The 14720-nt window shown below is 43.3% G+C and overlaps 1 protein-coding gene across 1 annotated transcript in view; it reads left to right on the top strand.

Annotated features, from left to right (window-relative positions):
* Positions 1–14720, top strand: part of FAM81B (family with sequence similarity 81 member B) — a 39304-nt gene that overhangs the window by 20807 nt on the left and 3777 nt on the right. The window contains exons 6-8 of the mRNA XM_086629844.1: positions 7505–7634; positions 10096–10202; positions 14196–14331. Of these exons, the coding sequence (XP_086485970.1) occupies positions 7505–7634; positions 10096–10202; positions 14196–14331 (373 nt within the window). The remainder of the gene's footprint in view (positions 1–7504; positions 7635–10095; positions 10203–14195; positions 14332–14720) is intronic.

The raw sequence follows: 14720 nt of genomic DNA, 5'->3' as shown, positions 1-14720 counted from the left end.
TGTTTTCTTTCCTCCAGAGGCCAGTCATACATTTTTAATATAAAACACTACTATTGACATTTGTGGATAACACAGGAATTAGTCAAGTGAGGACAAGATGCTAATAGAGAATAACCAGGATTATTGGCAATGTGGTCTGATTAAGAAAAAAATGTACTTTATAAACCCAATGAGAGACTGCTTCATTACTAAGAGCCCCATGAAAATTCTGGGGAATACAGAAGGTAAACAATTCACTGTGAGCTCTTACAATGATGCAGCATCAGAATTGCCAGGAGTATGGTCTTCGATAAGAGAAGCAGAAGATCAGGAAATAGAGAGGTTATTTTAGCTCTATATATGGCACAGAGATTGATACCAGAATATTGTGTTGAGCACAGAGTCCCTCTTCTGAAATTAAAAACTTGTTATGGTGTAAAGAAGAGCCAGGAATGTGATGATGGGACAAGGAAAATTTCTGGCTGAGAGGAGTATACATCTATGTATAGTTTATAAAAAAAAGAAAAATCCAGAGATGTCTTCGTTTCCATGTATAACTACCAGGAGAGAAAGGAAAAAAATCTTAACATACTGAAGGACTCCAGACTACTGCAGAGAGACTCAAGAATCCAAAATGAGAAGCTGAAACCAACACATTCAAAATTGGCAGGAAAAAGATGGTTTTTTTTAATCTTGTGGCTGATTAGCATTGGAACAAAGTAGGAGGTGATCCTGCAAGAGCCTCCTGATGTTTTCAAATTCGAGTCGGCAGACTCTCTAAATGATAGGCTTTTAGCAAAGCTGTAACATTTGATGGGTGAAGTGTCTTGCTCCTCTTTTCACAGTGTTTTCCTAGGCATGATGCTTGCCTTCATCACCCGCACTGGGGCTCGCTCCCATCTTCTGTTCTGGAGTATTTCATAGATTTCATAGATTTCATAGATTTCTAGGTTGGAAAAGACCTTAAAGATCATCCAGTCCAACCGTCCCTAATCTCCCATTAAAACATATCCCTAAGTAGTTCATCCACTCTATTCTTAAACACATCCAGGGATGGGGACTCAACCACCTCCCTGGGCAGCCTATTCCAGTGGCTGACAACCCTTTCAAAGAAGAAACAAAAAAAACCCTTTTCCTCTGCCTGCAGCAGAGGAAAGCAAAAGCACTTGGGGAAAACAGGGTAATTGTGGGGAAAAAAAAATAACCAGTCCACTTCTACTTGCATTAAAAAAAAAAAAACAAAACAAAACAAACACCAGAAGAAACCAGAGGTCAAGCACTCATGAAGGTCCACAACAATACTTATGAGGCCCCTCTTCCTCTTCCTCGCTCACTTTTCGTGTGCACTGGTTGGCCTTTCCTGAGGGTAGAAGGGAGGATCCCATAACACATCATAGAATCATAGAATCACAGAATGGTTTGGGTTGGAAGGGACCTTAAAGACCACCTAGTTCCAACCCCCCTGCCATGGGCAGGGACATCCTCTACTACACCAGGTTGCTCAAAGCCTCATCCAACCAACATACACACAATTGCACACAAAAAACTATCATGAGGGCACCAAAGTCATCATTTTATGGTGCTGGAAACTAAGTCCTTAGACCCCATTTGTTTTTAAGGCGAGAAAACAGAAAACAGCAGGTTTTCTAACTTCACCAAACATACTGGTAGTACAGAGCCAGAGCTGACTTTTTAGCAGCAACATTATAATGCAGTTTTATGAGAACGATTGCCACTAAGCTAAAGCATAGTATAGTGTTATGTGATTCATGAATCATCAGCATTTCCTTGCTTTTCTAGCTGCTGAAGTTCCCCTCTGAAAATGCCAAGCCTTCACTGGGTACCTGCCCCCAGCAGTGGCTGAGGAATGAGCCGCAACTGACAGAGGACTGTCTTTATAGTGATGATTAATATTTTGATTTTTCACATTTGTTTGATCAGTTCCAGCATTCAGAATTTCTATGTATATTAAAGAGACCTCAGAATTGCTGGAGACAAATGCACATGTTCATATCATTTACATTTATTGAATTAGTAGAAATCTTCCGAATGCAAACTTGCAATGACAGTTTTCCTCTTGATTTGCAGCCTAACCTTAATCCAAGACTGTCTGGGATGAAATGAACCTGAAATGGAGCTGCTGCTCTTTCTCACAGCAGATGATTCATCCTCCTGTATTCTGCCATGTGTAAAGGATTAATGGGGATTAGCTCTTGTAATTCAAATTGTGTCTGTTCTTTTACTCTGTCTTTCCCTGAAAAGTAAATGGTGACCTCTTATCAACTACTGAGGTGGTTGTCCATTAATGCTTGGTCCTTTCGACTACATTTCTACGCCAGGTAAACATTTATGTGTCAAACAGCAGTATCTTAAAAAAACCTAGCCCTTCAGCATCTCAGCTATAGTGACATTCCCATTGAATTAACTATATATTTTGTTTGTATCATAACTCTTAAGAATTCTTTTGGGCATAGCAATATGGATTACAGTAATAAGAATTAGGTAATCAACTGTGAAAAAAGCCACAATTCTGATAAATATTAATTCATTCTCTTAAGCTTCACCAACAAAAGCATAACTGAAAGGACAAATGAGTAAACAATGCACTTTGCACAGACAGTTACGTTTTACTTATTTTTCTCGTGAACTTTTTAGTTGCTCAGAGAAGAAGTCCAACGTAGCACCAGGCAATCAAAAGCTCTGCTATGTCATAGAATCATAGAATCATAGAATGGTTAGGGCTGGAAGGGACCTTCAAAGGTCATCTAGTCCAACCCCCCTGCACGGAACAGGGATATCTCCAACTAGATCAGGTTGCTCAGGGCCTTGTCCAACCTGGCCTTGAACGTCTCCAGGGATGGAGCATCCACCACCTCTCTGGGCAACCTGTTCCAGTGTTCTACCACTCTCATAGTAAAAAATTTTTTCCTAATATCCAACCTGAACCTACCTCCCTCTATTTTAAAACCATTACCCCTTGTCCTATCATAACTGGCCCTCCTGAACAGCCTCTCCCCATCTTTCCTGTAGGCCCCCTTGAGGTACTGGAAGACCGCTATAAGGTCACCCCGGAGCCTCCTCTTCTCCAGGCTGAACAGCCCCAACTCTTTCAGCCTGTCCTCATAGGAAAGGTGCTCCAGCCCTCTTATCATCTTCGTGGCCCTCCTCTGGACCCTCTCCAACTGGTCCATGTCCTTCTTATGTTGGGGACTCCAGAACTGGACGCAGTACTCCAAGTGAGGTCTCACGAGGGCAGAGTAGAGGGGGAGAATCACCTCCCTCGACCTGCTGGCCACGCTCCTCTTGATGCAGCCCAGGACGCGGTTGGCCTTCTGGGCCGCAAGAGCACATTGCCGGCTCATATTGAGCTTCTCGTCCACCAGTACTCCCAAGTCCTTCTCCTCAGGGCTGCTCTCGATCCAATCACCACCCAGTCTGTATTTATGCCTGGGATTGCCACGACCCAGATGTAGGACCTTGCACTTGGCCTGGTTGAACTTCATGAGGTTGGTACGGGCCCACCTCTCCAGCCTGTCAAGGTCCCTCTGGATGGCATCCCTCCCTTCCAGCGTGTCGACGGCACCACACAGCTTGGTGTCATCGGCGATCTTGCTGAGGGTGCACTCCATGCCACTGTCCACGTCACCGACAAAGATGTTGAAGAGGGCCGGGCCCAACACGGACCCCTGAGGGACGCCACTCATGACCGGTCTCCACTTGGACATTGAGCCGTTGACCACTACTCTCTGAGTGCGGCCATTGAGCCAATTCCTTATCCACCAAGTGGTCCATCCATCAAACCCATGACTCTCTAATTTAGAGAGAAGAATGTCGTGCGGGACAGTGTCAAAAGCTTTGCACAAGTCCAGGTAGATGACATCCATTGGTCGACCCTTGTCCACCGATGCTGTCACCCCATCGTAAAAGGCCACCAAGTTGGTCAGGCACAATCTGCCTTTGGTGAAGCCATGTTGGCTGTCACCCACCACCTCCTTGCTCTCCATGTGCCTTAGCATGGTTCCCAGGAGAATCTGCTCCATGACCTTGCCAGGCACAGAGGTGAGGCTGACCGGTCTGTAGTTGCCCGGGTCCTCCTTGTTCCCCTTTTTAAAAATGGGGGTTATGTTCCCTCTCTTCCAGTCATCGGGGACCTCGCCAGACCGCCACGACTTCTCAAATACAATAGCCAGTGGCTTGGCAACTTCATCCGCCAGTTCCTTCAGGACCCGCGGATGGATCTCATCAGGTCCCATGGACTTGTGCACCTTCAAGTTCCTCAGATGTTCTCGAACCTGGTCTTCAAGTACAGTGGGCGGTGGTTCATCCTCACAGTCCCTGCTAGTTCTTTCCACAGCTTGGGTGGTAAGACAAGAGGCTTTACCATTGAAGACTGAGGCAAAAAATTCATTGAGTACCTCAGCCTTCTCTATGTCCCGGGTAACCAGAGCACCAGTATCCTTCCGGAGGGGGCCTACATTCTCTTTGGACTTCCTTTTGTCCCCTACATACCTATAGAAGCATTTCTTGTTGCTTTTTATATCCCTTGCCAAATTCAATTCCTTCAGGGCTTTAGCCTTCCTCACTTGATCCCTGGTCACTCTTACAGCTTCTCTGTATTCCTCCCAGGCTATCTGTCTCCGCTTCCACCCTCTGTAGGCTAACCTCTTCATTTTCAGTTGGTCCAGGAGCTCCTTGCTCATCCACGCCGGCCTCCTGGTCTTTTTGCCCGACTTGTTCTTCGTCGGGATGCACCTCTGCTGAGCTTGGAGAAGGTGCTCCTTGAATGTGGACCAACTTTCCTGGGCCCCTTGTCCCTCCAGGGCCACCTCCCACGGCACTTTGCCCATCAGGTGCTTCAAGAGGCCGAAGTCCGCCTTCTTGAAGTCTAGGGTACAGCGCTTGCTGAATGGTTTCCTTGCTGCCCCATGGATCTTGAACTCCACTGTGTCGTGGTCACTGCAGCCAAGGCTATCCTTAAGTTTCACATCGCCCACCAGTCCCTCCCTGTTGGTGAGCACAAGGTCAAGCATGGCACCCCTCCTTGTCGGCTCCTCTATCATCTGCAGGAGGAAGTTGTCATCCACGCATTCCAGGAACCTCCTGGACTGCCCGTGCCCTGCCGTATTGTCTCTCCAACAGATGTCAGGGTGGTTGAAGTCCCCAAAAATGTAGTGGGAAAGTTACTCAACCCTTCAAAAAATGCCATACTTCACCAAGTACTTTAGTCCAGTGTATGCCGTTCCTTCCATGACTTTGGAAGGTAAAGCTCCTGGAACACATAGCAGGTAGCGAAAGTCCCATCTCTAATTACATGCTTTGATATAACCATCAAAGGCTTTTATTTCTTTACACTTTTCAATTTATATGCAAATCTCATAGGAGCACGCTTTGGGTACCGTTCCCAGTCCATCTGCACTGGTGCTGGCACGCTCTCCAGCCTCTGCTCTGTATGACTGGAAAACCATGATCCCTCCATAATCTCTCCTATATGAAATATCAAATTAGAGCAAGATGCCAGCACGTCCCAACTATCTCCATGCTCTTCGGGACTCAATCTGCCAAACAGTAATAATGCATTTAACTACTTTGCACATAATAAGGATGTTATGTGTAGGGAAAGTGAGATCTGAGCAGGACCAGAAATTTAAGGCACTTCAGCAGTGCTGAGGGTCTTTGCAAAGCTCACCATGTCTGCAGGTCCCTCGGGTACACAGTAATGCAGACGTAGTTGCATTAATCCCATGCTGCAAGCCTGGCTCTTGGGCTCTTTGGATCCTATTGTCAAATCCTCTATTTTTAAATATTCTCTGCAGAGAATATTCAGGTTTCTTTCTCTTGTAACTGAGATTACAGATCCATCAATCCTCCTCTTTCTCACACTATGCACCCATTGCAAAGCTTTGTAATTGTTGCCTTGAGGTGGGATTTTCCCAAGGGAGTGGTGAGCCCTAATCCTCCAAACTCTGTTGAAAGAGCTGGTCTATGCGTTGGTCCAGTCAGCCACTGACCTCTCATCTCAACTCCAACCTCATTTTGTTTGTGCAAGCGTACCTCAACATTCCCACCATGCAAGGAGCCCCTGACCCACCATGATGCCGCCTGTCCCCATCCCCACAAGGACTTTTTGTCCCCCGGGACCATGGTGCCCTGTCCCCTCGCCAGCTCCTGGCTTGTTTTCTAGGTTTGCCACCAGAGAAATCATGATGACAGCCAGCTCTGGAATAGCCCCTCCCTCTCCACATCCATGCTCACCTTCTCAGCTATTTTGTACATGTTTTGCAAACCAATGGTTTCTTTTGAGCAAAGTTCCGGCCTGTGTATATAAAGTCTCTATTATCTGCAACAACTTTTTTTTTTTTTTATTTCCTTGATCTACACACTCTGTAGGTGTATCACAATATCTAAGCATCATCAGGAGATGACAAAAAGCTGGTCTATTTAAACTGTTTAAAATTTCTCTTTAGATCCTTTATTTGTAAACAGCACTGGCTTTATTCGGTGGTGGTGCTTCGGAGGATAATTTCTCTGGCATTTTAAAACCTCGCTGTTTTCCTCACTCAACTTCTATTCTGTTATTTATACTAATTTGTGCACTACTTTGTGGTCTTAGGACATTTTTTTCCACACTCTCATTTTAAGTAATGGGGCAGGTGGTTAATTGTGGGGGGCTGGCGTGAAGGAGGAGTGCAGGAGGGGAAGTCTGTATCTCCTCGCCCATGTTAAGTACATGTACAATGTTATATGTATATTTACATACACACTAAAGAAAACCTTCTTTGTTGTGTTAAAAATATATATTTATATATATGTAAATACATATATACACACTACACACACACAATGCGTATACAAACACATTAAAGACAGAGGTTGAAACAGTCATTCATACTCCCTGGAAATGATAGTTGGTTGAGTGGTGTTCAATCCCTGCGATACTCAATTAATGCTGCCACTTTCACGTCATTCTTTGCCCATTTTAAAAGTGACAAGATTTTTGGTGAATGCAACTGAAAGTGTTTAAGTAGCAAACGACAAATGCTCCTTATGAAACACGAAGTTTTTTTGCTCTAGAAGCAAACTTCCCCAACATCTACATTGAGCCAGCGGAGGCTGTGGGCTGGGCTGGTCGCAGCAGCACCGCGCCATCCCTCCTGGTAGGCATCCAAAAGCTCGGGGTGCTCGGAGTTCAGGTCACCTCTCCAGTGGGATCTGGTGAGCTGTGGATGGCTCCTGCAGCTGTCCCAGAGCCTGAGGGCATCACTGCTGCAGGGGAGGGCATTGCCTCTGGCTGCCCCCTGCTCCCTCGCCGTCATTTCCAGCAGCATTTTAATGGGCAATAATGTACAGCAGTAGATTGGGGATCAGGGTTGTTGCAACGGGGTGTTTCTGCTCGTTTCGCCACTCGCCGAGGTGGTCCCAGAGGGCTGGATTTGTTCCGGTGGCAGCGCATGGACACCAGCATCCCCCTTCAGCCACCCTCCAGCATCCCTCTGCTGAGGCTCTCCTGTCTCTGGTTTGACTGCAGATGCGAAGCAAGCATTGCGAAGCTGTCGGGAGACATCTGTATGATCAGGCGTGAGGCCCAGAAGACCAATAAAGAGATCTATGGCCTTCAGTCAGCCCTCAAAAATTGTGTTGGCGATTTTGAGAAGAAGGTGAGTAGAGAAGCCTACAGTGAAATAGCTGGTGAGTGGTGACTATGCATATATATGTATCTATCTCTCTCTATATCTTCCTTTTCTAATTACTGGCCAATTTTAAAGACTGCTCTAGTATTTATACAATACATCAGGATTTTTAATAAAAAATTTTAAAAATTTAAGAAAACATTAAAAGTTTTCCATGATACTGTGGAATGGTAGTGGTGTTTATAGTAAGTGTAAGGTAATAACAGATAATAATATTATTCTAGGATTTGAGAATCCTCAGATCATAAATGACCCATTACAGTTTCCCAATATCATTTATAAGACCCTTAAACTTATAAGACCATGACTCTGTTTCAAGCGCATCTGCAAATTTCCATTACAGCCATTTAGGAGCTAAAAAAGGCCATCTCAGTCTACAGGCTTTTCTTTATTTGAAAGGCAATGTGAGGAGTCAGGTAATAGCGTGTATCCAACTCCATTTTAATTTTGGCAGTATTTCAAAGGCTTTTGAAACTATAACACTTAAAAGTTTTGGAAAATGCTGTTTTCTGTGAGAGTATTTTTTCCTCCATGGAGTACATAAGCCAGCAGTGGGTAGTTGTTAGTAGTAGTTGTAGTAGTTGTAAAGCACTGTTATTGCCTATCATTCCTTATAACTGGCCTTTCCTTGCGAGAAGTTCACTATGTTCAGTAGCAGTTTTGGAGCCTCTAGCAGGACCAGGAGCTTTGACAGTAATATTTCACAAGAATCCAGCTGTAGTGGAAAATTCTTCTTTCTCAACCAGCAGCATGATGGCTCTCTGCTCCTGCTTCAAACTAGACATAACCTGCACCCACCAGAGTTGAGCAGATATGGGATATTCAATTTCTCCTGCACTCCGGTGTCAAATATAATCTCGTTACTGTATTTTGACTACGACTCTGCTGCACAAGGCGCAGTGCCAGTCATTGTGTACCTCGCCTACCCAGGGCCCTCTTCTCCACGGAAAAACTACTCATGGCAGAACTTCAAGAAACCTTACCTGGAATTCTGTTAAAAGACACTGTTTGGGCATCTGTCTCCTTGAATATCTATGAAAAATAGTCGTCTTCACCTAGAAATGGGGAATGGAGAAGATGTGATTGTGTCAGAGTCACACGAAACACAAAATTGTGTGAAAATAAGCCAGGGTAGACATTGAACAGTATGCAGAAAAAACTTCCTCAGCAGAAAAGGAAAAAATTATTCTCACGTGATTGTAGGAAAGGAGAAGGGAAAGGATTTCTGAAAAGGAGTCAGGTGTTGTAAAGGGAGAATATACTGAGTCCATGTAATGAGTATTCAGTGACACCTTTTTAACACTGACTTACTATGGCTACCGAACAGGTGGTGGCATCTCCTCGCCACGGATTTTTTGTGCTCATTTAGTGTAAAATCTCTAAAGAGAATGGCTAGGTTTTTACATCCTCTTTAATTTACTAATTAACTGAGGGTAGGCAGGCTGCATCCCTCATCCCTTGCATCAGACTGTCCTTCAAGACCCAGTGTCTACTTGCAGCAGTGGCTAACACGACCCACGGTGCCCAGGGAAAACTCCTAGAGGGTGATGTCATGAAGAAACAAGTTTCTAGTGGCTTCCAGTCACTCACACTCCATCTTCCAGAGGCAGGTAAACATCTAACTTCTCTTGAAACAACAGATACAGCTGCTGGAGGACCCACAGAGTTTCCAAACTGCTTCACTGCTGTGCCAAGGGGTGTCCATCCCCCCAGGACGTGGGGTGCTGACCCACCTTGTTCTCTGCATCCCAGTTGAGAAGCTCCAGGTCAGGTTGCTGAAGCAGTCTCTCTTCCCTTGCCCCAACAATGAACAATCCCATGAAAGGCATCATCTCAAACCAAAGAAGTGTGGGAGAACATCAGGTGCCTGGGACATCCCACAGCCTACAGAGCATGTGGCTGCGCAAAGCCGGGGTTGCATACTCCAGCCTGGACATCGCAGGGGAGGTGGATACTTTGAACGACGTTCCCCAGGTGCCACCTTAGTGCTGCAGCCACCAAAGAGTTCAACATCGCAGGTGAACCTCTCTTCACTCTTCTTGGGATCCCATTGGGTGTTGGACAACCAAGGATTTGCAACACACACACTCTGTCAAGGATTTACCTTTCAGTTCCTGCCACTGCTGGGGGAATCTGAGTGGTGCCCAGTGCCTTGTTCAAATAAAAAAGAGCGTTGCTTACCCGTGCGTGGAATAGTGAAGCCTTCCTCCACCAAGGCGTTGGCTTCCACAGGGCTTTCAGCCTTGGTGACCCTGAGCTCAAGTCTTCAGCCTTTATTGAACGAAACTATTTGTGAGAAAAGCTTGGTTTTGTGTAGCTATAACTTGATGCCCGCTGTTTCTTTCCGTGCTTGCACTTATACTTCATATTTAAATGTAAGTGCTCATGGTCTGGCTCATAAAGGCATTCTCTGTTGAATTCTCATTAGGTAATGCAGCTCTTAGGCAAGATGGAGACTTCCAACTCTGATCAAAGCTCGAATTTAAAGACAGTCCAAGGAGATCAACATCGGGAATTGCAACTCCTGGATTTCAAGTAGGTGATGGAGGGTTTTTCATTATGGTAATTCGCCCTGAAAGCTTTAGTGTGATGAACAGGTTGCCATGAAACAGCAAAACAAACCCACTAATTAACATCCATTCAAAACACTATGAGAAGGTTAATGAGGATCTGTGCCATAAAATAATGAAAATACATAATGAAAGTATATTGTCTTGCAAGCTAATTTTTAAAATGAGGTGCTAAATGCCACCCTGTAAGAAGAAAGGTATGAAACCAATTAACTTCCCATACTTAAAAGAACGGCACCAAACACAAAGTCTCTATTTACCATTATAATTGGGGCTAATTTGTGACCTGCCTAATGTGCAGAACAAGACATTTTCTTTACGCACTTGATCGCCTGCCCATTTATGAGACAGCCACCTGGGGCAGGGGTGCTGCTGGGGGAAAAAAGGTGGCCTAAAAAAAAAGGCTAAAGCAGCTGCACAGCCTCATGTGCCCACAAATTTGTGATTTATTTGTTCCTTACTTACGCAGTATGTTTTTCCTACTCTAGCTGTAGAAGTACTTTTAGGGTGCCATCTTAATCTTGATGAGTTTTAGAGAGGAAGGAGCTCTGGGGAAGGATGCGATGAACAAAAGTGTCAGAATATGGCATCCATGTTCTGAACAATGCCAAACACCCCAGCATTTAATAGCAGATCCAGCACAAATAATTGAAAATTTAATTATAATAATCCTGCAATAATGATATTTCAAAAACAATAGTTCTCCTTAAAATGGTGAAGCATTTGAATAAAGATTAATTTTAATTAAGATTGTATATGAATTATATTCAGAGGTAAAAATAGGCTAGGGCTTTAAACAGAAGAAAGTTCTCATCGAGAGAACAGGAAAAGGAGCAGGATTGAAGAGAGAAGTAAAAGCTAAATTGGTAAATGAATTAAAACTGGGAAAAGGAAAACAGAAAGCAGTAAATGGTGGAAATCAAGACAATGTGAAAAAGACAAGAAATGCAACCAAAATAAGAGGGAATGAACAATGGAACAATGCCAGAAAAGAAAGAAATTGGAAAACTGAAGTACTTGCTGAGTTTCTCAAAAGTTAATGAGACTTTACTGAAATGGTCATCAGAATAGGAAGCTTGAAAAGAGGTGGCTTTCCAGGCACTGGGATGGGCTGGCATCGTGTGTGCAACACAGATTCCAATATATTTATTTACTAAACTTTGAGATTTTATTCTAGTTAATATAAAATGTAATTAAAATAGCATGCCCTTTGGGGAATGTCTGTCTCCTTTTATATTGCTCCTTTAAAAGTCTACCAGATTTATGTATTCTTTTTATAGAGCTGAAATAAAATTTAACTTCTGGAACAGACTGGATCATCCCCATAAAACTTGGCATGTTTAAATCAGCTTTAAAGCCCAGAGTTACCTCTTCAGTTGACATGAAGTTGTCTGAGACTCAGTCATCTCCCACTGCAGTCTGCCTGTTGCATCGTAAAAGTAGGAACCGATACGGTTGCTGAAAAACAATGAATTTTTAATGTATTTCAGGATTTCATGGGAGTTGTGCCTTGCTCAGAAACTCGGCCCTTCACACTTAGGCGAGAGGATGTTTATCTGTCGGGGTCGGTTAGGTTGGAATAGCAGCATTCATCTGCACAGGGTGAATTCAATCGACAATAGATCTATTGTCACATGGGAAAAATCATTGTAGCACTAGCGGAGTTTGCTCTTATTAAATACCCACAAGTATCCTCTTATTAATATTTCAGGGTTTTGCTGGACCAAAGATTGTGGCAAATCATCTGTTCCCAGAGCCTCGCTCCTGCCAGATGTGTTTTTGTAAGCTCTGTGCAGGAGGGATGCTAATCGAAGAAAGTTTAAAACAAAATAAAACATAGTACTGCTTTATTATTAATAAGAAATCATTCATATTATAATATCAATTAATAATAATTTTATTATTAATCATAATCTTGTCACTATCAAGCATGTCTCTGCAGACACAGGGTCCAGCCACCGCCATCCTCCTCGGCAGAGCCACACCCTGACTGTGGTTCATGGGGTTTGCATCCCAAAGAGACCATTGTGATCGTTTGGTCTGAACCACACAAGCCGTAAACCTCAATGATAAATCCGTAACTGCCAGTGTGGTTCATTAAAATAATTTTCAGTATTTACTAAACAACATTATAAAATGTTAATTATTTCTGTAGTTCTTCCTGTTCTCCCCAAGGCAGACTTTGCTTGATGGTCAAATCTTTTCCAAGTTGCCTAAATACAGTCTCACATAATTCATTTTTAGTTTCAAATATTTCTTTCTTCCCCCTTTTCCAACTTTGGAGAAATCAGAGTGAAGTCAGATGCCAGCTGTCAACTACGCAAAGTTTGGTTTTGAACCTTTGAACAAAGCTGACCATCAATTGTCATTCATGGTTAATTCATCTTCACTCATTAAATGATATTCCCTAAATTTGTTCAGTAATCTTAACACAAACAATGGCATGGGACCTTTGTTCTATGCTTGATGGTTGAAAACCTCCTGATTATATATGTATGTATAAATGAAAATAACTGGACAAAAGATCTGTCTGAAGAGGTATAAGTCCTATAATTGCCTATTGTGGCAGTCAAATAGAGCTATAACTCTTGTAATGACCAACCTGTCCACTGATCCTCAGGTACGAAGGTCCTGCATCCTGACAACGACCTCAGAGCAGGCAGTGGTGGCTTCAACAGAGTGCTGTTCCCATCCCTACCTGACCTTTCCAGAACAGGGTTTGGGTGGCAATTCCTGTTATTCCAGCCAGCTGGCTCACTGTTAGGTCTGAGAAATACTTTCTATACCTCCCCTCCCTGTGCTCAGGTTGGACGCTGGTCTGTATCATCAGCATGACACCACAATAGCATTTTATTTTCTCATGAACAAAGATGAGTGCTCTAGGAAGCAAACGCTATGTGCATGTTCATAGGTGCGTGGTAGGACTATAAATGACAAACTCAATACTTCTGGTTCTTACTCTTGAAAAATCGAATCTTAGAACTACTAAAATGAGTAACAGTGATAAACTGACCCAACAGACTGCTTGTGTAGAAGAGCTCAAAAAGACACTGTCTATGGCAAACTGCAATAGCGTATCACTCAGAGAAATTTTGCTATTATTAGGGGTTTTTTACCACGTTTACAGTGACTGCTGACATTAATTATCACTTCATTAGACTGACACAAAGCTGTCATTAAACATCTGGTATAAAAACCCACTTTCACTCAAGAAGTCTTTTGAAAAGTGATATTAAATATTAGAAGTGCCGTAAGCATTAAGATCAGCTACAAAATCCTGCTCGTTTCCTGTTGCTTTGTATCCTTACTGAGGCCCAAACAAATTTCAAGTGATAATTGTTTGTGTGTAAGCACACATTAGAAATTAATACAATTACGTTAAAATTTTTGTGATGCTCCTACAGTCAGGTCATATGCACAAGCCTGAAAATTTATATAGATGACTACAACTTGGACCTAAGTTCACATCTTGCCAAGGCTTGTGTTGTAAATTACATGCTGCAGCATAAGAAAAGCAAAATCTAAAACTTGAAGTTCCGTTTAACTTGACATTCTCTTTTTGTCTGCAGTATTTTAAACTTTTTTTATCCTTATGAACTTCGTTTTCAGACCGCGAGTGATTTTGCTGCTCTCCTTGATGCCCAGAAGCGCAGCTGATGTTCAATGGGATAGTGTAGTTTCTTCATCCGCTTCAAATTAAGAGTTAATTCAAATGAGAATTAACATTTTTCAGCCTGCAGATATTTTCCTAAAGTAGACCATGCTTTAGAAATCACATTTTAACATGCAGGTACAACCTTCAAGGTAAAAATTAATAAAATAATTGAGCTTGAGGCTTGTTAGGAAGCTATTGAGGAGATTTGGAGTAATTCAGACAATTTACTCAAGTGACTCCAGACCCCTCCATGAAACTGCCTAAGCCTTAGCCTTGTTACTAAAAAAATAATCACGATTTTAGGTTTACAAGTATTCTAAGTGACTTCAAGGATCAGATACAGACTCATCGGAAGTGGACACAGGTGCGGTTGACACAGACTGAAAAAGATGAAGCCCAGCACAGGCATCAGCTGCTTGACTCGGTGAAGGAGAGACTGGTAAGACTTCCCAGGACGGCAGCCCGGGGCAGTGGGGTGGTCTCCAGCTCTCTGAGCACTGGGAGCGAGAAGCACTGCTCCTGGTGCCTTGATCCCAGCAGGTACCAAATCATGCACACAAAAAATGAGATCTGACACAAAACCAGATGCCTCAGGACACACCAGCAAAATGGCGAGTTATGGAAATTGTGTATTATAGTTTAATTTATTTTGGAAAGGATATCTGGAAGTCATAAGGTTCAACCCCTCACTCAAACAGGGCCAACAGCAAAGTCAGGGCTTGAGCGTCATCCAACCGATTTTTGTTTCTGAGGATGGAGATCCCACAATGCTCTGGGCTTCCCAGGAAATAGTCTTCCCTGATGGTAGCACCGCTTCCCAAGGTGAGC

Source organism: Tauraco erythrolophus, chromosome Z (genome assembly GCF_009769465.1).
Source record: "Tauraco erythrolophus isolate bTauEry1 chromosome Z, bTauEry1.pri, whole genome shotgun sequence".
NCBI lineage: Eukaryota > Metazoa > Chordata > Aves > Musophagiformes > Musophagidae > Tauraco > Tauraco erythrolophus.
Note: the sequence above shows the minus strand (reverse complement) of the source record. Positions and strands in the feature narration are given on the sequence as shown.